General features: G+C 45.6%; 2 protein-coding genes across 2 annotated transcripts in view; one reads left to right on the top strand and one right to left on the bottom strand.

The window, feature by feature from the left end:
- Window positions 1–2,503: 2,503 nt before the first annotated feature.
- On the bottom strand, window positions 2,504–4,372 carry LOC108934540 (relaxin-3 receptor 1-like). The gene has a single exon (XM_029256354.1). The coding sequence runs from the start codon at window positions 4,155–4,157 to the stop codon at window positions 2,937–2,939; it is 1,221 nt and encodes a 406-aa protein (XP_029112187.1). The 5' UTR covers window positions 4,158–4,372; the 3' UTR covers window positions 2,504–2,936.
- Window positions 4,373–6,814: 2,442 nt separating this feature from the next.
- The window catches only part of adamts7 (a disintegrin-like and metallopeptidase (reprolysin type) with thrombospondin type 1 motif, 7), a 60,234-nt gene continuing 45,039 nt past the window's right edge, over window positions 6,815–22,009 (top strand). The window contains exons 1-7 of the mRNA XM_018752369.2: window positions 6,815–7,106; window positions 10,153–10,520; window positions 12,132–12,309; window positions 13,004–13,188; window positions 15,870–15,953; window positions 18,051–18,175; window positions 19,185–19,334. Of these exons, the coding sequence (XP_018607885.2) occupies window positions 6,962–7,106; window positions 10,153–10,520; window positions 12,132–12,309; window positions 13,004–13,188; window positions 15,870–15,953; window positions 18,051–18,175; window positions 19,185–19,334 (1,235 nt within the window). The 5' untranslated portion in view covers window positions 6,815–6,961. The remainder of the gene's footprint in view (window positions 7,107–10,152; window positions 10,521–12,131; window positions 12,310–13,003; window positions 13,189–15,869; window positions 15,954–18,050; window positions 18,176–19,184; window positions 19,335–22,009) is intronic.

Raw genomic sequence — 22,009 nt, forward strand, 5'->3', positions numbered from 1 at the left:
AAGTGCACAACACAGAAAAAATAATATATCATGTCAAAGAGGAATCTAAACTAACTGCTGGCTAATAAAGGGAAGTCTGGGCCTACATGCCCAACTTGAAAACTGCCTCATTTCTCATAAGTTAGTTTATTCACTCTGGTCCATTCATGAAGACATTGTGGTTTTTTGCAAAAGTTGCTTCAGAAATTGATTGTTGTGATTAAATAATAATTTAGAACTATGCTAATTTACCTGTTGTTTCAGTTTGCAGCTACAGAACCCTTGCAGTGTAGAGCCAGGGTTTGTCACTGCTGGTCTCCTTTATCTCAATGCAGTGACAGTGTATTGTTAGTGTGTGTGTGTGTGTGTGTGTGTGTGTGTTCCACTGATGTAGGTATGGGTAAGCCAGTGTAAGTAGCGTATCTAGCAGTGTAAGTCACCGCGGTGAATAAGGTGTGTGGGCTGATAACACCACGCGGCATCCGTTGCAAGTCGCTTTGGAGAAAAGCGTCTGCTAAGTGAATAAATGTAAAAGTAAAATGTAGCAGGCTTTTTCTGTCCAAGCACTAAAGCAGTTAACTGACTTGCTGAGTAGCATTTACTGCTTTTTATTAATACTTAGGTCATCTCATTTATAAATGTAGTTATCATGCTTGCATGATTTCTATACTACTACTGCCGATAGTCTCATAGTTATAGTTGGCTACTTGAGCTTTTACATGTCACGTACTCCCTTTAAAATATTTTGCAAGCAACTTGCAAAAAACTGAAATTTGCAGTATGGCATTGTTACATGTTGGTAAAGCTAGCAGCTAAAGCTGTTTAATGTAGTAATGCTAATGAAATACATGCTGGCACAGGTTGCAAGTCTAGGCTACACCTACAAGGTGCTGCTCTTGAAAACTTAATGAGGCTTTCCTTGGAAAAGGAGCTTCTCATTGACAAGAAAGAGAAGGGTCTAGTGAAATGTTTTGTTCTTGACTAATTTTCCCTTTGACTTTGGTGGTGAGTTCCCACTTTGGGTTTGTTTTCAGGTGTTTCAGTGGTGCTGTTTTCTTGTGAGGTATGGCTTTCCTGTCTTTTTATTTTATTATTATTATTTTTTTGGCACATTTGAGAAGATGTGTTTTTGGTTAAGCTTGTATTTATTAATGTAGTTGAGGCTTTTCTCCAAAGCAATTTGCAATGCTATACTAGCACATGATTGGGCTATACTGTAACTTATAGTAAGGACCTTGTTCAGCTGGAGGTGGGATTCAAACCTGTGACTTTTGGGTCTAAAGAGAGCAGCACTAACCTCTACACAGCTAGTAGTTGCCCATAATTTAATTTCTAGATAGTTTACCTCCGTTTGGCTGATTACGAGCTACAGGTCCAGTGAACCCTGTAAGTCCACCCATCGCTGCCTTGCCCCTGTTGTGTTCTTGGACCAAATTCTCCCTAGTGTACTAAATTGTCAGTGTTCAGTTTAATTACACCATGTACACTATTTGAGCTGAAAGTCAAGTGATGCAAGAGTGCACAGAACTAGCACAGCAGCATTGTTGTCTCAGCGCTTGGGTGATGTGAGAGGGTATGGGTTTGAGCTCTGCTCAATCTGTGGAGTTCGTATGTTCTGCTCGTGTCTGCATGGGTTTATTTTGGGTGCTCCAGTTTCCTCCCACTGTCTAGAGACATGCTGTTCAGGTGAATTAGTGACTCTAAAATCACCCACCGTGTGTGTGTGTGTGGGAGAGAGACAGTGTGTTTCACTAGTGTATGGATGAGTGAGCCATTAAGTAGTGTATCTAACGGTGTAAGTCACCTTGGATGAATAAAGTGTGGGCTGATAGTAACACCACATCGTGTTCACTGGAAGTCGCTTTGGAGAAAAGCATCTACTAAATCAAAAATGTAATGTCTTGTGTTCTTACTTCTCCAGTGTTAACCTCTGTTCACTTGTGCCACAGGAGGGTGAATTCCTCAGATGTGGTGGCATTTATTTTTGTGAAAGCGGTTACATATTCAGTATCAATCCAGCCATTTTCAGTAATTTAACCAATACAGGCTCGCAGTGGTCTGGAGCCCATCCCGCAAGAACAGAACAGGAGGCAGGGTATCCCCGGCACGGGACGCCAGTCTACCACAAACCCTAGGCTCACACAAACACTAAAGGCAACCTGAATTTATAGTCCCCATTCCTGCTGAAAAATCGTGCCTGTGGGTTGTGAGAGGAAACCGGAGCACCTGGAGGGGAGCAACGCGAACATGCTAAGTTCACAGAGCAAGATGCATTCGAGCTCAACCCGAAGTTGAGACACCACCATGGCTGATATTTTTTCACTGCAAAAGTTAAGCAAGCCGAATTTTATTTTTAAATTAAACAGTAACACTTTATTATATATCCGACAGGCATCTCGCTGTCTTTACATTCGTTTTACTTTCGTACACCTTTTACATATACAACACAAATGGACAAACAATACGTTGAAACGCAAATTTACTTCATTATGGAACGAACACGTAAGCGTATGGGGGGGGGGGGGGGAAGGCGGGTATATACGCAAAAAACGTAGACAAAGAGGTAATCAAAACGTTTCTGTTCGCTAAACGAGATGCTAGGTCGTGCTAGAAAGAAAGTGCAAAATTACGGGAAAGTGCATAAATAACAAGGTGCTTCAATTTATAGGCATTTATAGATTATAAAGGTGCCCAAGGCAGAGGGAATGGTGCGCTTAATTTAGCCATTTATTTAGGACCGCGCGTGCCTATACCGTTAATTGCATTTTTTTTTTAATTGCAGCTTTATTTACAAATGCATAGACGAAACAATTAGTATTGTAGATACACGGCTTGCAAGTTATTATAAAGCTCTGGAGAGCCAAAAGGCTTGATGACTTTTGAAGTGAATATGTCTCTGTCCGCCATTTACCGTGTTTTACATTCAGAAGAAAAGCCCATTTCTCTGATGTATTAAACTAATTAGCTGCGTTTTGGCCCTCTCGGAGGTGTCCCGCACGCGCAGGTGGTGTTCCGCCCTGTCCGTGGATGGTGGACAGTCTGCAGTGTTCTGTACCCAGGATATTCACGGGAATGTCGTCGCGCGTTTTTACGCAGTTCGGTCTGAACGCATCGGAGAGCCTGCGAACTGGGCAGGACCTGGAGATAACAGGCGAGGAGATCCTCCAGAACAGGTCCTTCAGCATCTTCCTGAACTCTCTTCTCATGAGACAGTAGAGCACCGGGTTGAGGCAGCTGTTCACGTGGGCCAGACACACGGACACGGGGAACACGTACGTGTGGATCATGTAGTAGGACTTGTCCCACCGAACCACGTTGAACTTGACCAGAACCCCCCAGAGCGTGATGGCGTGGTTCGGCATCCAGCAGAGGAAGAAGGAGAGCACCACCACGGTGACGGACCTGGTCACCCTGGACCTGGTCACCCTGCTGCTGCTGGAGGAGCTGCGTCTCGGCTCCTTCTTCCTCATCATGCTGCTCCTCCGGCGGATGAAGCGCAAGAGCCGCAGGTAACACACGGACACGATCACCATGGGAACCACGAAGGCCACCACGATCTTCTGCACGTGGTAGAGGGCGAGCCAGCGCTGGCCCTCGGGGAACCGCAGGAGACACAGCTTCTCCCCGGCCACGCTCACCACGCTGGAGAAGGTGAAGGTGGGCGCCGTGGCCGCGCTGGCCGACAGCCAGAGCAGCGCGCTCACCCACGGGGCCGAGCAGCGCGTCCCCGAGGCGCGCTCCTCCAGAGCCGAAGCCACGGAGCGGTAGCGGGTGACGCTCATGGCCGTGAGGAAGAAGACGCTGGCGTACATGTTCATCACCGTCACGGAGAGCACGATGCGGCACATGGCGTCTCCGAAGGGCCAGCTGAAGTCCAGAGCCGTGTCCGCCGCCCAGAAGGGCAGGGTGAGCACGAACTGGAAGTCGGTCACGGCCAGGTTGAGCACGAACAGGTTGATGGAGGACCTCTTCACGCCCTGCTTCACCTTCATGAGGAAGAGGACGAGCAGGTTCCCCACCAGACCCACGACGCACACCACCGAGTACACGATGGAGATGATGATCCTGAGCACCGGGCTGCCGTCCGCGCTCACCTCGATGTCCTCCAGGTTACTGAACCTGCCCTGGTTCGTTAAGGATTTGTTAAAGGTGCCGGTGTGGTTGATGATGTCCACCATCCTTGCTTTGTTGTTTGGCTTGGTCGGCCGGGCATGCGACCCCAGGTGGCTTGACTAGGGCCAAGCTGTTCTCCGATTACATCTCCGTTGCCTTACTTGACTGAAGTCTTGGGTTTCCTTATAGCAACCTAGAAGACGGCACATCTTGCTGATGCACTGAAGAAGCCGAGTATGTTCTGATTTTACCACAGTCTGCTCCTCTTCACCGCATCACCTGTTCCTCGCGGGTCTCGCCTCCCGCAGCTCTTTTGTATAACGTGCGCGATGTGAGCGCCCGCCCCCAGAGAGCTGTGATTGGCCAGCAGAGCAGTGATTGACAGAGGATTGCTACCACAGTCATGTTAATTAGACGAAGGTACGCCGAGCCGCCAGGCGCACACCTATCCGCACACCTGCTGTAGCACCTTTGAGCAAAAGTACTTCTTTTATAGCTATAGTAACGATAACTTTATATGAGTCGCACTGGGCAAACGTGTCAGCTCAATAATGAATAATAAAATCTGACTGCGTTTCATTTGTAACGCGCTCTGTATTGTTATAATTTTTTCTCCACATACGAGTGTACATAGAGTAAAATCATCATGTATCTTTCTTTTGATGAACACAGAAACAAAAGGCATAAAAGATGCACGAACTCAGCCCATCTGTACGAAACAAATGAAAGCTTTGAGTGTAGATTACGTAAATCATATGGCTTTTGTGTTTACCTGATACAAGTTCTGGAGAAATTATTTTTGTTTTCTGGTACTGAGAGCGCAGGACTCCTTGACATAAAGTACCGACAGTGATCTTGTGAAACCAGAAGGCATCTGTCTGAAAATGTAACCGATTTAAATGTTAGTGTTTTTCATAAATGACAGAATGGCACGAGGAATCTACACGTAGTACTAGTTTAATTTTAGTTATATAATTTTTATACATAATTAAGGAATTTAACTAATTCACATGGTTTTATCCCTAGGCTACTAACTAATATAATTAATATGCAAATATCTAAATCCTCTAGTACACAATTCTAAATGCTATATCCGTATTTCTGTAAACCCAACAGTATTCCAGTACAGTCACATACTACAAAGGCTGGCAGCTGAGTACAAATTTCACGGAATTAAGTCTAGTTTCATACTGTACGTAGTTTTTTGCTTTTTGTCCTCATGATCAAATATGGTAAATCATTCCACATTGTCACGACCTTCCACTGGGGGGCGCTGTCACTGAGGGGATGAAATACCACCGTTTACTAACAATTGGTGGACTGAGACTGTTCGTATGTTAAATGTGGGCTGATTTTACTGTTCCAGAACTTTTTGCTTTATGAATAACTTCTGATTTCAAGAGGCGATTGCTTTTCGAACGCAAAGTATTATAAATTATGAACTTTATAAAAAAATATAGAACGTAAGCAACGAGTTGCCGGATGGTAGTTATAGACCATCGACTCAGTGACAGTTTAATTGCTCTATATTTTATTTTGACGTTTTATCATCTTCAGGCGAAACTTTTCAGTTAATTTCAACTGACATGCAATTTACCTAATCAGTCAAATCTTTTGTTAAATTTATATTTTAGTCGTTAGATGATGGATATTGCTTTCTTATAGAAAATGTATTGCTGCTACTTGTTTTTTGTCCGCCCCTCCAAAAGGAAGCCTACTGTGAAGGGCTCTATATAAAAAATTTATTTGATGAATAAATCTGAAAAGAACTGAATAGCCTTGAAGTAGTGCTATTGGTGTAGTGTATGGTAAAAACAATGTAAGAAGGACAAGTTGTTGCTTAAGTGAAAATACTATGTATTATGAACAGTACACGTGGTGGTGGTGGAATCCTACTACTAGTAGTAAATGAAGTTTATGGTATTTACATGTGTAGTGGTTTCCTGCACTAAAACGTGAGCTGGGTTATTTCGAAGCGCTGCGCAGTCGAGCACAAAAGCGGGTTCGAGAGAAGCCTGGATCCTCCCGCCGGCTCTCACCGCAGCGAGCGGCGTCCGTCTGTGCGCGCCGGTGCCGCGGCTGCACAGATTTTTAGTTACCCTGTGCGTGAAAGACGCCGTGCTGCTGCCCTGCTGCCGTGCTGCAGCTGCATGGACACACTTCGTATTCATATCATCATTTCCCCGCAAACATGATCGACCGAGCAAAGCACACGTGCTTTTCTCTTCTCCTCTTGTTCCCGTTTTGTCGAGCTGCCGGGTTCTTAATGAAAAGGAGCTTCCACACGAGTCCTCCCAAGCCCGGCGGGCGTTCTGCAGGAGGGCGTTCCTCCTCCTCCTCCTCCTCCTCCTCCAAAGTTTGGTTTGTCACACAAAACCCTCATAAAGTTCCCAGGGCTTTGTGTCCGTGTCCGGGGGGCTCTGGATGGGAGCAAGCGGGCGCCGCCGCGAACATCTCGAGGAGGTCGGGAATGCCGAGACGAGACCCCCGCGTGAGAGCACGGCCGGAGGGGGTCCCGCCAGCAGCGCAGCGCCGCGCCGCACCGCGCCGCGCCGCGCCTTCCAACTTCCAGAACAGAAGTTCCACTTCCAGCAGCAAGTCAGTCCAGGATCTGCTCCGCTTGCGAGTCCCACTGCGGTTCCCTGGCTTGCGTTGTGTGACTGAGTGACAGGCGACGTTCAGCTCTCGGAGACACGACACGACACGACACGACACGACACGACGACACGACACGACACGTCGTCCCCAGAAAGTTGCACCGACCGAGTTTCATGCCGAGTTGAGAAGCGGTTGTCGTATATGGGACCACGTTCGGCCGCTGAGCCTGAGAGGGAGCTTTTAGGAACCGTTATCCTTCTTTTCCAACAGCATGATCATGTTGATCCACTCGGACTGGACCGGCGGCAATGTTCTCCCTAGAACTTTTTCTCCCACTTATCTCATAGTAGCGGCAGGGATTTTTACTATGCTGGAAAAAGACAAAACCTTTGGGCAAGTTGATGATCAAGGATCAGGTGAGTGAGCGAGCGAGCGCAGTTCTCTTTCGTTACTCAGTTACTCTTGTCCAGGCTTTTATCCTGTTTAGTTACTTTTTTTAGTTACTTTTTTTCGCCGCTCTCGCATTAGTGTAGCTGTGCATCTTAAAGAAAATTACAGAACGTCTTTTGAAGTATGAAAAGAAATGGGCGAAGGCGACGCGTTATGTATCCTGCAGGAATCACTGCGCTCTCCGTACACGTACACGTCCCCGACACACGTACACGTACTGACATGATTTGGGAGCTTCTCTGGATGAAAAATATGCTATGCACAATGATGACACTTGCGGTTATATGCCTCTCGCATTTGTTGGCAGTGCTAGCAGTGAAGGAGATGGCTTTGTATCCTGAAGGTTTTTGGGTCAAACACCACTCCTGCTGTAGTACCCTTGAGCAAGGTGCTTAACCCTGAATAATTTTTCCTGTTAGAATATGCGCAGTGTAAATGGGTCAAGCACTGTTCCCTTTAGATAAATGTCACCTGAGCAGTGCTGTGTGTTACAAATGCTTTGTATAATTAATGTGTGTGCCATAGCAGATGCTGTAAATTGCCGTGTAACTCTCCTTCACACACAGGCCCTTCATGAGAACTCCATGAGTCATTTGTATACAGTAAAACGATACGCCTGCAACACTGCCAACAGTACATTGATGCTTCTCACACTCTTTGTGTAGGGCAACTTTCCATTTATTTTCAATAGATGAATCAGTCTACAGGTATGAGGAACATGGGAAAACACAAGTATTTAGGACAGATTCAGTTAAAATAAATGATGTAAGATCCTCCCAGAATCCAGTTTGGACTCAAGAACTATTCAAACTTCCACATAAATAGACAAATTCTACTGCAAAAGTACTGTATGTCTTTTTGTAAATTAAAGACTCGTAGAAGATTCTGAAGAAAAACGCAGGCAATGACCTTAAATGTACTGCAAAAGCCTGGTAAAAGGGGGGGGCAGCTTTTTGGATAGCAATTCCACAGTGCTAGGACGGTGGCTTGACTCGGGATGCTTTCGACATCTGTGTAGAACAGACATTAATCATTCTTACTATAGGAATTAAGCCTGGAAAGGCACCACTTCATACAATGCAGTTACATTTAAACAAACAGGGAAGTTCCATGAAAACTAATTATACTGCAGTTATTTCATGTATGAAATATTTATTTAAGTGATGCTTTTCTCCAAAGCAGCGTACATCTCAGAGAAATACAATTTGTGCATTACATTACAATATATATATAGTACTACACTATCATGTGTTGTAAATATTTCACGTTTGGCACCAAACCACAACCAATTCAAGTGTGGTACATAATGGCAACAGCGAGATATTTAAGCCAAAAAAAGAGTATATTACATGTAAGAGTTTTGTTGTCGTCAGTTGTACGCTAAATAACCTAAGTGGGAAAAGGATCCATTGGACATGGAGTGCTTAAGTTGACAAAATGCAAAATGAAGACCCACATCCGATTACAAGTACAGGGCTGCCTATCTGTAACTTTCAGAGGTATGTGTGGTGTAAGTGTACCACATTTTTTATAAATATAAATACATAAAAGTAATTGCGTATGTAAACATTATAGTTAAAAAAAAAAAAAAAAAAAACCCAGAGGCCTCTGAAATGTGGAGCGCTGTTGTCCACATTGAACGTGTAGGAGGACCTGCTTATCGGCCGTGGTGACGGCAGCCTGTGGAAGTGCTCCACGTGCTGCGGATGCTGTGCCGAGTCCCGGAGCCACGTGTCTGCGCATCACTGTGAGCGCGTCACTGACAAGCACCCCCGAGCTGTGTGGCAGCGCTCTGTATCAGGGAGTTTCAGGCACCACCTGTCACACGGAGGCCATGCCTTGCTGAGCACTCCTCTTTGGTTTGATAAAAGGTTATACCTTTAGCTTTGGTACATTAAAAGCCCTGATAAGGGATATTAGGGAAAGAAGAGTAATGGAAGAGGAAACTGCTAGGAATGATGGCTGGAAATGGCACTGCTAAGCTCAGCAGCAATGTTGCAGAGCCAAGGCTGGATTTTAATTCCACTTCTGAGGGGATCAGAAGGGGGAGGGGGGTTGCAGTGTTGCTTGGAGTTTTATCAGCAGAGATGCCTTCAGAGTTTGCTGCCTCTGCCTAAGGCAGTGGCTTGGTGTGTCGGGGAGTCACGGTGCGATGACCCCTGAGAGAGCCATTGCGAGGCAAACAAACCGTTTTCACCCCAATCTTAAAGGGCAAACGAAATGCTTGTTTGCCGCTCAGAACAATGCTCTTCCAAAAAAGTTCTTCAGGTGGAAGACAAGGATGTAGCCTTTACATTAATGCAAGACAATGTCAGCATTGTTTGTTAGTTCAGAGCTATATAAATGGCTTGTTTGTTAAAGTGACCAGAGTCTGCAGTGTAAAGAGCTTCCTATTGTTCTTAGATGTTTATACAAGGTTCTACAACATCTGCAGAAGTCAAACTAAAGTTTTTTTAGGTCACCGGTCCACTTGTGCTCACTGTAATAAAATATACTGGGCCCAAAGTAATGAAAGCAAATGGTCGTGTGAATATAACCAGATTCGTAGGGAGGGTTGAAGAACTTATATTTGGAAGCATATAGTCAGTGGTCCGAATCCATGTAACAGCCCTGTTTGTTTTTGCCTTGATCAAGGTTTAACAAGGCGTTGCTTACAGTAAAAGTACTGAGCTGTGAAATTATCAGCTATGTAAGCCTTTTTAGATGAACGTATCTAAGCGGGTAAAGTAAATTTTACCATAAAAATTGTGATCATAAATGACGCACATGAGAGCTTTAATGGATCTGCAAATAATACTATGTATACTCATCACTTCATCAGGACTTGTTGAAATACAAAATTCAGTCTTAGTTCTTTAACAGTTCTCTGCTCTTTACAATTGTGGTGGAAGAATGGAGATGTCCAAGTGCTGAAGATTTTGTGCTTTTAGTTATTATTTCCAGGTCTTTGTGGAATGATTGCAGATGGGCGGTAAATGGCATTGTGACCTGCTGCTGTCTGTCTCTCCCCAGAGAGTTTGCTTCAAGGGTTGCTTGAGTACGAGGTTGTGCACCCCAGCAGGGTGGATCCAGCGGGTCACTTTGTATCGAACTTGGTCTCCCACCGCGTGAATCGGGTTCAGCGACGGGACACCTCCAGGACGGGCGCTAGTCTGGCCCAGGTCTTTTATCATCTGCAGCTCAGAGGCCAGGATCTGCTCTTCAACCTCACCCTCAACCATCACCTGTTAGCACCGGGCTTCCTCACAGAGAGGAGGTACGGGGGCCTAGAGGGAGCCAAAATACGAGCCCATGGCCACTCCCTCTGCCACTTCCTCGGAGAGGTCTGGGGGTCTCCTTCCACGTGGGGCCAGGCAGCCATTAGCACCTGTGATGGCCTGGTGAGTGAATTGAATCTCCATTCCGGGGCTGTATGAGGGCTTTGTGGCGCACATCACCTTTTCGAAGAACATTAAGCTCTGCAGTACCAAATAATTTGACCCCTGGCCTTTGGTCACATCCAGAGATGTAACGAATTCCTGTTTCTCTGTTCAACCTCAAATCTTGTGCATCCAGTATTTCTGTGACAAAGAGCACTATACATGAGAGAAAAAAAGCTAACAACTATCACAACATATTTTCAGGGTTTTTGCATTGAATTTAGTGTTTACTCAGTTAATTTGTCATTTCTCTTGATCTTAATGATTTCATGTCTAGTCACAGTGTTAAAAAAAATCAGTCATCATTCACACACCATTTGTACTGGAATGAAAGCCATCGTAGTCTAGTCCCAAAGATCTGTCCTCTTTGCCAATGTTAATATTGAAATAGGGAGCTTCTCTGGTCCTGAAGGACCCCCGGTTTCTGGGACGGGGTTTCGGGTGGCTAGGTGCTGGGATCCCATCTACACACCTCACATATTCACAGACTGTAATCGAGTTTCCGTGCTGCCCCCCGAAGGTAGACGTGCTCTGCTGGTCTAGCTCCAAATCCAAACGTCCACACGCTGCATAATCTCTTATCGCATGCAAAATGAGAAACAAGGCCTATTTATTTAAGATTTTAGTTGTTTTATCCTCCGTACGCCTCATTAGAGGACAGTTTGCTATCAAGCGCTGATTCCGGATACTATGAATAATAACACAGGGAGACGGTTAATGAATCCTTTACCAGTGTAACTGTTGAGACATCACTTTTTTTCCCCATTCACAAGTCAAACTGCCAAAGCAGTGCGCTGAGATTAGTAGTCTGGAAATGTAGAACAAATGTGCTGATGTTGTTCTGTTTCCCGAGACATATTTTGCAACGGCACTGAGAGATTCCTCTAGAACTGTGTCAGAAGCCAAGGGTTGGCAGCAGGGGACCGGGAATGAACCACGAGGCCTCAGGCTGATTACTCCACACAAGGCGGTGCTGCCTCGAAAGTCAAGAGATCCACGGCTTTGGACTTTGCACTTACCCGGGAACTAAAAACCAGGCGCACTCTATGGAATGATAGTTGGCAGTGTTTGAGAAACACTATCCACACCTGTTACTCCCCTCAAGGCGCACTTGAGATTCACAGGGCGACGCTGTCATTAAGGTGACTGGTGCCCTGACAGTGACCTTGAAACACCTTCAGTGGAAAAGACTTGAAGGAATCAGCTATGGGAAAATAAACACGTGGGGTGGCCGGACAGCTCAGGCCTGAAACGCACACATAGGCTCAGGCTTATAGGTGAACCAGGAGGGTCTCGGGGTTATGAGAACAATACACAGCTGATTGATGCCTAGTTCCACCCTTCTCCAAACGCTAGTGAGGTGAGTCAACTGCTGGTAAGTTAATGCCATCAGTCAGAATAATTTTGAAAAGTTTAGTTTCTGAAGTTCAGAGCATTTGGGTGTATTCATTTTTACACTGGAAATGAACAGTCTTCGTTTTTTTTTTTTGTATCATTGTCTGTGAAGTGAATCCTAGAAGGTTTCACGGGAGGATGGGCTCATTTTTCAATGATCCCTCTCTCGCTGGTCAGACGGGGCTGTTCAAGCTGTCTCAAGAGGAGTTCTTCATCAGACCTCTTGAACAAGTGTCCGAGGAGGGCCAGCCCCAGGCGCATGTGGTCTACAAGCGACACACAGAGCAGCCACGAGATCCACTGCTACGCCCCCTGTCTGCGGGATCCAAAGTCAATGGGACGTGCGGAGTAGAAGGTAAAGGTCCGCTGACATTATGTTGCGTAGCACTGGCGAAAGGAGGGAAGGAGAAGACTGGCGTTCGGGGGGGCTGAGGTTTTGCTGAAGTCTGTGGTGTGGAGTCTCTCGCTGATTGTGCACCCTTTCGTTATTTAGCGGTCTATGGCGAGGTGGTCCTGTTGTGTACATGCAATACAGGATGGACCTTGAACTCTATGACAGCGTCCTTGAGAAATATTGCGTAACATTTAAAGTACAGGATGTGTATATTCTTTGTCGCTCCGTTGCTCTTTGTCAGCAACAAAATCCATCAGTACATCAACTGACCATGTGTTGAACCCCAGACAAAAACTGTAAAATTGTCATTCGCTGCAGTAAACCCAGCCTTTCACAAACAGCATCCCACAATCTGTCATTTTATTGCAGAGAAAAAGGTTATTTCAGCAGAGCTGCGGGCTGCACAACCTCCTTTCAGCATGAAAGAACGAATATCAGCAGTTGCATTTTTAAGAGTAAAATGCATTTGTTAAAGCAACTGATTTTTTCCATCTGCAGAAATCATTATTCAGTTTTTGACACTCCCTGGGTTTTAACAGTTGTTTTCTTTTCATACAGTCACACACACACACACACACACACACACACACACACACCAGCCCTGTGAGAAATGTTCTGTTTTGTGTTGCTGTCAGCGAGGTCTCTCTGTCCACAGACTCCATCAGACGGGCAGAGTGGCAGCGTGAGCGCTGGGAGCAGCGGCAGCAGCGGCGCAGGGTTCGACCGCGTTCTGTTAGCAGGGAGAAGTGGGTGGAGACGCTCGTGGTGGCCGACCCCAAGATGGTGGAGTACCACGGGAGCCAAGGCGTGGAGAGCTATGCGCTGGCCATCATGAACATTGTGAGCCTCACACCTCTCCCCCCCTGCTCCCCATTCCCACCCATCTCTTGTGCTTCCCAAGCACTGAGGGCTTTGATCTATCACAAATATTACCATGATTTGTGTATATGTGACTTTGTTTTTCTGAAAATGTGTGAAAACAGTCCCTTTGCCAAACGTCTCCTTATTTCACTCTGCTGCTGTTTCCTTCTCATGGACGAGTATCTGCCTCCCCCCTTGCTTACAGAGTTCCCGTGAACAACTGTAAGCCTCTTGCACTATCCACTCTTCTTGGATGAGGTCCCAGTCAGCTGAACGCTCCCTGTAACTGTCATAGCTCGCTGGGCACATTTTCCAAAACACACTCGGCCAACTGCTGCTTCCAAATCTCAACAGAAGGAAGTCGCTTCCATAAAATGATCTCAATCGCAGGGAGGTTCGCTTTCCCTGGGGGATGTAGAGCGTATCCTCTGCAGGGGAACGAGCGATTAGTTCTCATTAACCTCTCCCTCTTTCCCTGCTTGTTTTGGCTCCATCGTGGTTTACAGCTCATGAAAACTCAGTTCTCCTCCCTGGAGGGAGGACCACATAGGGCACTGTTATGAAGCAGAACAGAATTGGCCTGTCCTGGTATTCGTGGGCACCATGTCGTCATCTGGGCTGCTCAGATTTGTGCTGTCAGGTTGGAGAATGCTGGCAGAACGTCCCATCGGGACGCATGTGGTCAAGTGCTTTGCCGACGTTGTGCAGTCTTGTCAGAGGGCGAGGCAAACGAAGGCAATGAAAAGAGGCATTATTTCAGTGCCTTGGAGGGATTTGTGAGCAATGCAGCCTTATGCCTTTGCCAGGTGTGGAAAGCTGTTATTCTTATGAATTTGCTGCAAGGCTTGTTTGAAGACTTTAATGCTGTTGTTTAGCCACTTGAGTCATCCTTTTAAATGCAAAATTGGTAGCAGGGGAAAAGCATAAGACATCCAGCTTAAAACTAACAGACTCTTTTTTTCCAAACACAAAGAGAATATTCTTGTGCCATGATTAAGAATATTTCTTTCCTAATAAACCTGGTTGCTGCAGCAACATTCATCAGATAACCCTCTGATAAATTATGAAGTGTAGCCTTATGTTATATGCTGGCTTACTGCCTCTGCAAGTCAAAAGCCAGCGTTTGTTGAGGCCCTTCAATCTCAGAGTTTGAACCTCAGGTCCAGCTCATCGCATTATAGCTCCTACTGACAGCTTGTGAAAGACATGAGCGTATCATAAATTCCTGAATAGGATGACGCATCACAAGTTATATTTGTAGAATTAGGGGCAACAGGTAGCACGGTGGTTAAAGCCGCTACCTTACAGTTGAAGGACTGGGGTTCACATCCCATCTCCGACTGTAGGGCCTTTGAGCAATGGTACTGCTGTAGTACCCCAACAGCACTTACCTTGAACTGATACAGTTGATATTCTTAAAGCTGTATAAATGGGTAAATTGTGGTAAGTGTACACCGACCTAACATAAGTTGCTTTGGAGAAATTCAGTATATGGGTAAATAATAATGACGGAAGTGATGAAAGCTAGTGTGATTTGAAATAAAACTTGAGGTGAAAATCTTTGCAAGCATAGTCTGGTAATTAAATTGTGCACCAGCTCTGTCCTGTTTCGCCTTCAAGTAGACTGAAAGCAAAATTTCCTGTATTTACAGAGTCTGCATGCAATTTTTTTTTTGTATTACCCCGTGCAAAGATGAGGACGTTACTCAAGCTGCGGCCTACTCTAGTCAGCAAGCCACTTGCGCAGCGTTATCTGGTTTCATAGCCCACAGCACATTATCCTCGTCGATAGTGTGGGGAAGCTGCAGGTCACGTTCAAGAGGACTTCAAAAGGAAGTTGAGGAACAGAACTGTGTGGCTTTGCTGAAATACATAGAGCATGTGGCGGCATCATGCCAATCTGGCTTACCATCAACAATGGCACGTCTAGAAAGCTAATTGCACACATCTAGTCGAGATGGTGTTCGTCGTGCCCTGGGGAGGTGGAGCAAACGTTAGGATTCATCTTTGCCGAAAGCCAGCAGTGCCACGCAAATTGCTGATAATGACTTCCTTGCTGGAGATTAAATGACGTGCTATGCCAAGTTTGTCTGCTGCCTCCACAGTTTGGTTGAAAGTTCAACTGTTCCGTTTCTCTGCGTGTGTGTGTGTGTGTGTGTGTGTGTGGGACTCCCACCTGAAGGGGCAAAGAAATGACACAGTGACCCTCTGGCACAAAAGGACACCTTTTGCAAAGAGAGAAGTGCCTATTTATTAATTTGTATGTTTTCCTTATTTGACAAGTTTGCACATTGTTTTTTCAGCCCACTTTCTTTGAAGACCTCAGACATGGTATGATGAGGGGTTGGAAAGTAAAGAGTATCTATCTAATTAGTGCCATTTCTCACCCTTCTTTCCCTTTTTTTGTATTTCGCACCAGACGTCTGATGCTGGAGGTACGCAATGATTCATTTTCGCTAACAGTCCTCCAAGGATGAACAGCCTCAGTTCAAAGACAAAGTTTTCTGAATTTGTGATCTTCATAGAGGGCAGGCCCAGACACTCTGGCTTTGTATAATTCAGTTTTTGTGTTTGTATATGTGTCAGTCTGCCTTATATTAGATAGGTGACATGTCATACGAGAGAGTAGCATGAGTCTTCTACCTGTTTGCATGTTTTAGGTGGCGGGGCTGTTCCGGGATGCCAGCATCGGGAACTCTATCAACATCATGGTCGTTCGGCTCATTCTGCTGGAGCAAGACGAGGTAGGTTTCGCCAACCTGGGTGTTCATCTGACACCTGCTTGATAGTCTTCACACTTAAGGTGAGAATGGCCTCCACTTCTGACAAGGGGCAAAGAAGAGTACTGACTTTGCAGTAACACGGAACCAAAATGTAACAGGCAAGATATTTTTATTAGGTTGACCTAATGCATTCCCTGTATTCCTTAATGTCTGATTCCCAGAATTCTTAGTCTCCACTAAACTCCAGTTAAGGGCAGACTCAGAAAGAAAATGAACATATTACTAGATTTAAGCCAGACATTATTTTCCTTGGCTCATGGGCTCGAAGCTTATCAATTTAATAAAGTATTTGAAGGTAATATGTAGCTTCTTGATGGGCATCCCTATTTGGAAATGAACCAGCCGTTCCAACTACAGCTCTCTTGATATGTGTAATCTTTGCGGAGAACAACTGCCTTTTGCATATTTGTACCTGGAACAAGCTGGGAAGGATTTCATTCATTGCCCACTGTAGGTAACAATAATGTTGGGATTGTAAATAGTGAAGTAGTCGCTTACAGTCTACAGTCATAAATGGCTTGCGAAACTCAAGCTTTTGGTCTTGGGTCATACCTCAAGTTATAAACAGAGAGTGAAGCAGTAGCTTTCAGCCTAGGGTTGTACGTACGCAAAGCTATAAAAGGATCATAAAGTGGTGGCTTTTGGCCTAGGGTTGCGCCCAAAGGCTTTGAAGGAATCATGAAGCGGCAGTTTGGCTTGCAGACACACCGTCAGGCTATAAAGGCATAGTAAAGCGATAGCATTTTGTCTAGGGTCATACCCAAGGCTGTAAAGAGATTATGAAGCAGTGATGCAGTAGTTTTCGGTCTAGGTTCATAACCAAGGCTGTAAACATATTGTGAAGCAGTATCCTTCGCTCTACAGTCATACCCAGGGCTATAAACATGACAGCTGCAGCCTTGGCGCTCTGAACAGGCAAGACAAATTGGGGTATTATATAAGATGTTTCTTGGGTTTGCAGAGCTTTTGAAATTACAGCCAATTTTGAATACATTCAATAAGTAATTTATATCCATATCCATATAGGTTGTATAATGCTACACTTGCAGTGTATTAGCATTGGGTAATATGGGGTTTTATATGAGGGTTTTAATTAGTTCTGGTTAAGTGAGGAGACTGGTAAAGCTTTGTTTTGTTCTGGAAAGGTCATTGTGCTCACATGACTTTGCTTCTGTACAGCTGAATCTATCTTGTAGAGGGACCACTGTACAAACTATTATTCTTAGCACCAGCTTACTGCTCTCTCACAGTGACTGACAGTGAGAAATGCACTATTAATGCGGCGAAAGCAAAATGTTTCATTTGTTGTAATTACTGTTAAGTATTTAATGACCAGAGACAGAAGCGCAACGCTATGCCCTAATCAGCACTGTTGAAGCACTCGGGGGTGGGGGTGTTTGCACTGCAGACTGCCCTTTTTTCTTGCTACAAGTGTTCTGCCAGGGCTGAGATCCTGGAGACTGTTGCACCACACCGAGGGGTCCCGCTGAGGGGTCCCGCCGAGGGGTCCCGCCGAGGGCTCTCCGCTTTCCTAGAGAATCGGAGCAGCCGCAGCAATTGGCATTCGTTAGCGAGTGACGCCTGCGCTCAGAGTGCTGCGGAGGCTTAAAAGCCGGGACTTATTCACTGTCTTTCTTCATGCTTCGCTTCTCTGGCTTTGTCATGACTGAGTAAGGCGGCAATTAAGCCATCAAGTTCCTCGGTACAATTTCACATCACGCCAAATCTCCTTTGCTGTTTCCGAAAGCATTAACCCCTCGCGTGCTGAACTTCAGTGAAATAACAGGCCGTATTCTTGAGTTTAGTCCATAAGCAGGCTAGATTTCACACTTAACATTGTGTCAAGTCACAAGTACTTTGTTGCAGGAAAAAACCAGAATGAAACCTGACCTTTCCCTCATTTGCCTCATTTAGAACATTATTGTTGTTGTTATTATTATTATTATTATTATTAATAACATTTTATTAAGATATTGCTGCCCGCATGGCTCAAATACTCCTTTACCATGTTTTTATAAGGAACTTTTGTTCTGACTGTGGCCTCGCTCTGCTCACCAGGCAGACTTGAAGATCTCGCACCATGCCGACCACAGCCTGAGCAGCTTCTGCAAGTGGCAGAAACGTCTGAACGTGAAGGGGGACGAAAACCCAGTGCACCATGATGTGGCCGTGCTCCTCACCAGGTACCTGGGACCTCATCGGCAACTTACACGTGCTCATTTTATTTTAAGTACTTGCAGTATGAGATGCACAGTATTTCTCACTGATAACCCCGGTTCATATGGTCCCTTCTAAGTAAACTGCATTTTTGGCATTTTTCCACCAGCATGCTTTCATGGAACTGCGGTAAAAAAAAACTCAAAGTTTTTAATGCAAGGTTTAGGAAAGATGCAGATAGATGCTCAAACCGTCAGCGTTCTCAACGTGATCATTCAGATTGTCGTTATCATTATCTTTTATTGTAGCACTTGTGCCAAATGTTCATTACTTGGCTGGTCATTTGTGTGATGAGTTCAATGAAGAGCATTAAGGGCAGAATCCCAGAGGTGAATATGAAGATGAATGTCTTAACCTGTAGCACTGCTTACAGGCATAAAGAATGACAGGATGACCTTCCATCTGTGGGTAACACCATTTGTTCCTCATGGCATGTTTTCTACATTCACTGCCGCACAAAGGTTCAGCCATCTGTGTTTTGTTTTTAACCGCTTAACAGACAGAAAGCCTTTTTCAGTTAGGAGAATTACTGCTCTCAGTGGAGATGAACAATGCACTATGAGCTTGTTCTCTTTACAGATCTCCAGTTCCAGCAGCGTTTGAACTTAATCGCGACGTTCTGTTCCGTGGCCTTGCGTGCGACCCTGGCGTGCAACTGCCACTGAAGCGCTTGATTTTGCGGTGTTACTTTACCACAGAGGAAGGCTTGTGAAGCTGTGTAAAGATGTGCGTGCAGGCTGCCAGCGAAGGTCACGATCCGGCTCCGCATGCTTCCTCGGGCGCAGTTCACTGGGTGGCAGAAGAAAGGCGGTACGGGTGGGGCCACAGCTCGGCAGTGCTCAGGGCGCAGCAGCTAGTGGGAGCGCTGGGAATCTGGTGGATCTGAGTGCAGCTGAGATAAGGAAGCCAGGTCGCACGAGGGTCCAGGCACTTTCTCTGCCAGGCTCACCTTATACCCTTTGCTCCCGCGTTCAGGAAGGACATCTGTGCTGCCATCAACAAGCCGTGCGAGACGTTGGGTCTCTCCCACGTCTCTGGGATGTGCCAGCCCCACCGTAGCTGCAGCATCAGCGAGGACACGGGCCTGCCGCTGGCGTTCACCGTGGCGCATGAGCTTGGCCACAAGTGAGTCCCGTCCCTCCTTCCCTCGGTCACCCCTTCCCTGACTGATCTGTACCTGGCAGGCAAGAGATTCCAGCCGCTGCCCTTTAATCCAGGCCAAGCGGGCAACAGCCTCCAGGCAGTGTGGAAGGAAAGGTCATGGAGTGTTAACTGTGTCATACATAATTTACCCCAGTTGGTCACACACCAAATTATTTCTGTCAGTGGGGGAAAAAAAGTCTTTAGCGAAACCGGATTTACTTTTGTACTGACCTGCAGAATTCCTGCAGTTTATGTTAATAGTTCATTCATTCATTCTTTCATTCATTAATATTTTTTCAGTAAATAGGTCATTCGTTTAATCTGTCTAGCAGCGCCAATGTTACATCGCAATACTTAATGTATTTGTTGTAATAGAATGGGGTTCACTAGGTTTTTTGTGCACACTTTTAAAGTTGTGTAGAAATGTCAATAGTACCAAATTAGTCTGCTTTCAGTAATAAATGCATGTATGATACAAGGAGATTAAATATTAACAAGGTAAATATTGAAGTATATTTGATTTAATCTGCCTTTCCAGTCCATTTTAAATTGTGCATGTTATGTGTTGTGAGAGAATGTATGAAAGTTTTGTGTGTCCTGCGTATATGAATGCAAGAGTGTGAGTGTTTCATCCCCAGTAGTGCATTTCCACAGAATCCCACAGAGTTTACTCCTTTTTGATTTTAATTTAAATAGCAGTTAATGTAAAACGCCCAGGCAGCTGGACTAAACAAGAAGCCCTGCTCTCTTCAGGAAGTGAAAAAAAAAATGTATGCTGCATGTTGAAAGATATAATCCGTGCTTTTAAAAGGAGGACGTGAAATATAAGATGTATAAATTTGCTTTCCTTGGTCTGATGTTTAAAGAGGCCTCTTTAATGAGTTGGTAAGTCTAGTTATTTGCACAAACTTCGAGCTGAAAAAAGTTCCGCTCCGCACACTTGATGTCTTAATTATCTCCCTCTCGCAACGGCGGTGTTGGCACAGCTCAGAGCGCATTACACAGCTCTTCTGTTGGACCTCGCAGCACAAAGAGTCCAGCATTCAATGGCCCGCAGGGAAACTGTCCCTGCAGCAGCACTTCAGGGGACCAGACATCCTGTTTCCTCCCCGCATTGTCCCTCTCGATCTTTCCTTATTTAGACATGCTTTGTTTACAATTTTGCTTGGATATTTACTCTATTTTTCCCATCACAATACATGTACGGGAAGGCAAGATATGAGGCGTTCAGCAGAATTCTGAAACGCCATCCTGTTTTGTTTTCCAGAGCACCTGCGTGCCCACATTATTTATTGAAACAGTTTCTAAAAGAAGAGGCGTTTTCATCCAGGTGTCTGGTCTCGGCCTTAGTGACCGGGAGAGTGAGACAGACGTGCATGCGTGAGTGTGAGATTGGTGCGTGCACGAATGTGCTCTTTGGGTGTGTGTGTGAGTACGAGGATGAGACGTGAAGGACTGCGATTGGGGTATGTGCAGGAATGTGTGATTGGTGTGTGTGTGATTGGTGTGTGTGTGTGTGTGTGTGTGTGTGTGTGTGTGTGTGTGCATGAATGTGTCAAAACAATGAAAACGTCAAGCGTTTGGACAGCGGTCCCAGCAGACAGGGCAGGAAACGGAGCAAAGGCACAATTCCGCACTCGGCAGGGTTTCTCCTTGGGTGGGACCGAGAAAATAAGGTGTCACCCTCATTACATTCCACTCACAAGCACTTGCACTCTGTGCTTGTGTGGGTTTTTCTCCTTTTGGCTGAAAAAAGAGTGTCGAGCATACACAAGCATTCCTAGACACCCAGCAGTGTCGAATCTGTGGTTTATTCGCCACAGCAAAACCCCAAAAACACTGTATACGGAACAGTCTCATTCTTTGAGCTTATTGAACAGGTAAAATTTCACTTTAGAGCTAAACCAGCTAAATATTATCCAGGGACTGGAGTCAGCAATTACAGATGAACTGAAGTCATGGTTCATCGAGGGAGAAACTCAAACAATGAGTGCGTGCGGGTGTGCGCGCGAATGGATCGAAGGCCGTCGGCGTGCGTAAGGCATCTGCGTCTGTATGTTCAGCTGCTGCATCAGTTAAATCAAGAAATGCCAGCAATCTGCATTGCCCTTTCGAGTCGCCAAGCAACCAGGAGCTTTCAGTAGCGGGACTGAGAAAACCTCCGCACTAACAGCCAGCAAACGGAACTAAATTACGCAGTCCGAGCCGTCCCGACCGCATAAAAACAATTAATTTTGGCTGCAAGTTCAACAGGCTGGAAATACATGGCCCGTGGCTTTTAATCACAGCCAATGACAGCTCATCCCTCACCTGTGTGAGTTGATGAGAAGGTCGGACCATCCCTGCTCTGTTCTTCTTGTTTTTGTAAAGCTGGGACTCTTGATTTATTATTCCACATGGTCCGTCTGCTATCCTGGCTTCTCATCTTGCAGAAGTTGGCCGTTTTAGCCTTGGCGTAACGATGTGGCGTACGTACCGGGAGCTGTCTGCAGGATCGGTCCAAGCCGAAACGTGTTTACGGAGCGTGTTGTCATTAGGACTGAGATGAGGCACAGTGAGTGTAGGGCCTTTAGGGTGATCCACTCAGTCTCAGAGTCTTGGCATTGAAAGACTCTAACGGATATCATAGGTGTGATCCTGGGGAGTGTATGTGTCTG

This window comes from Scleropages formosus, chromosome 11 (assembly GCF_900964775.1).
Source record: "Scleropages formosus chromosome 11, fSclFor1.1, whole genome shotgun sequence".
Classification (NCBI taxonomy): domain Eukaryota; kingdom Metazoa; phylum Chordata; class Actinopteri; order Osteoglossiformes; family Osteoglossidae; genus Scleropages; species Scleropages formosus.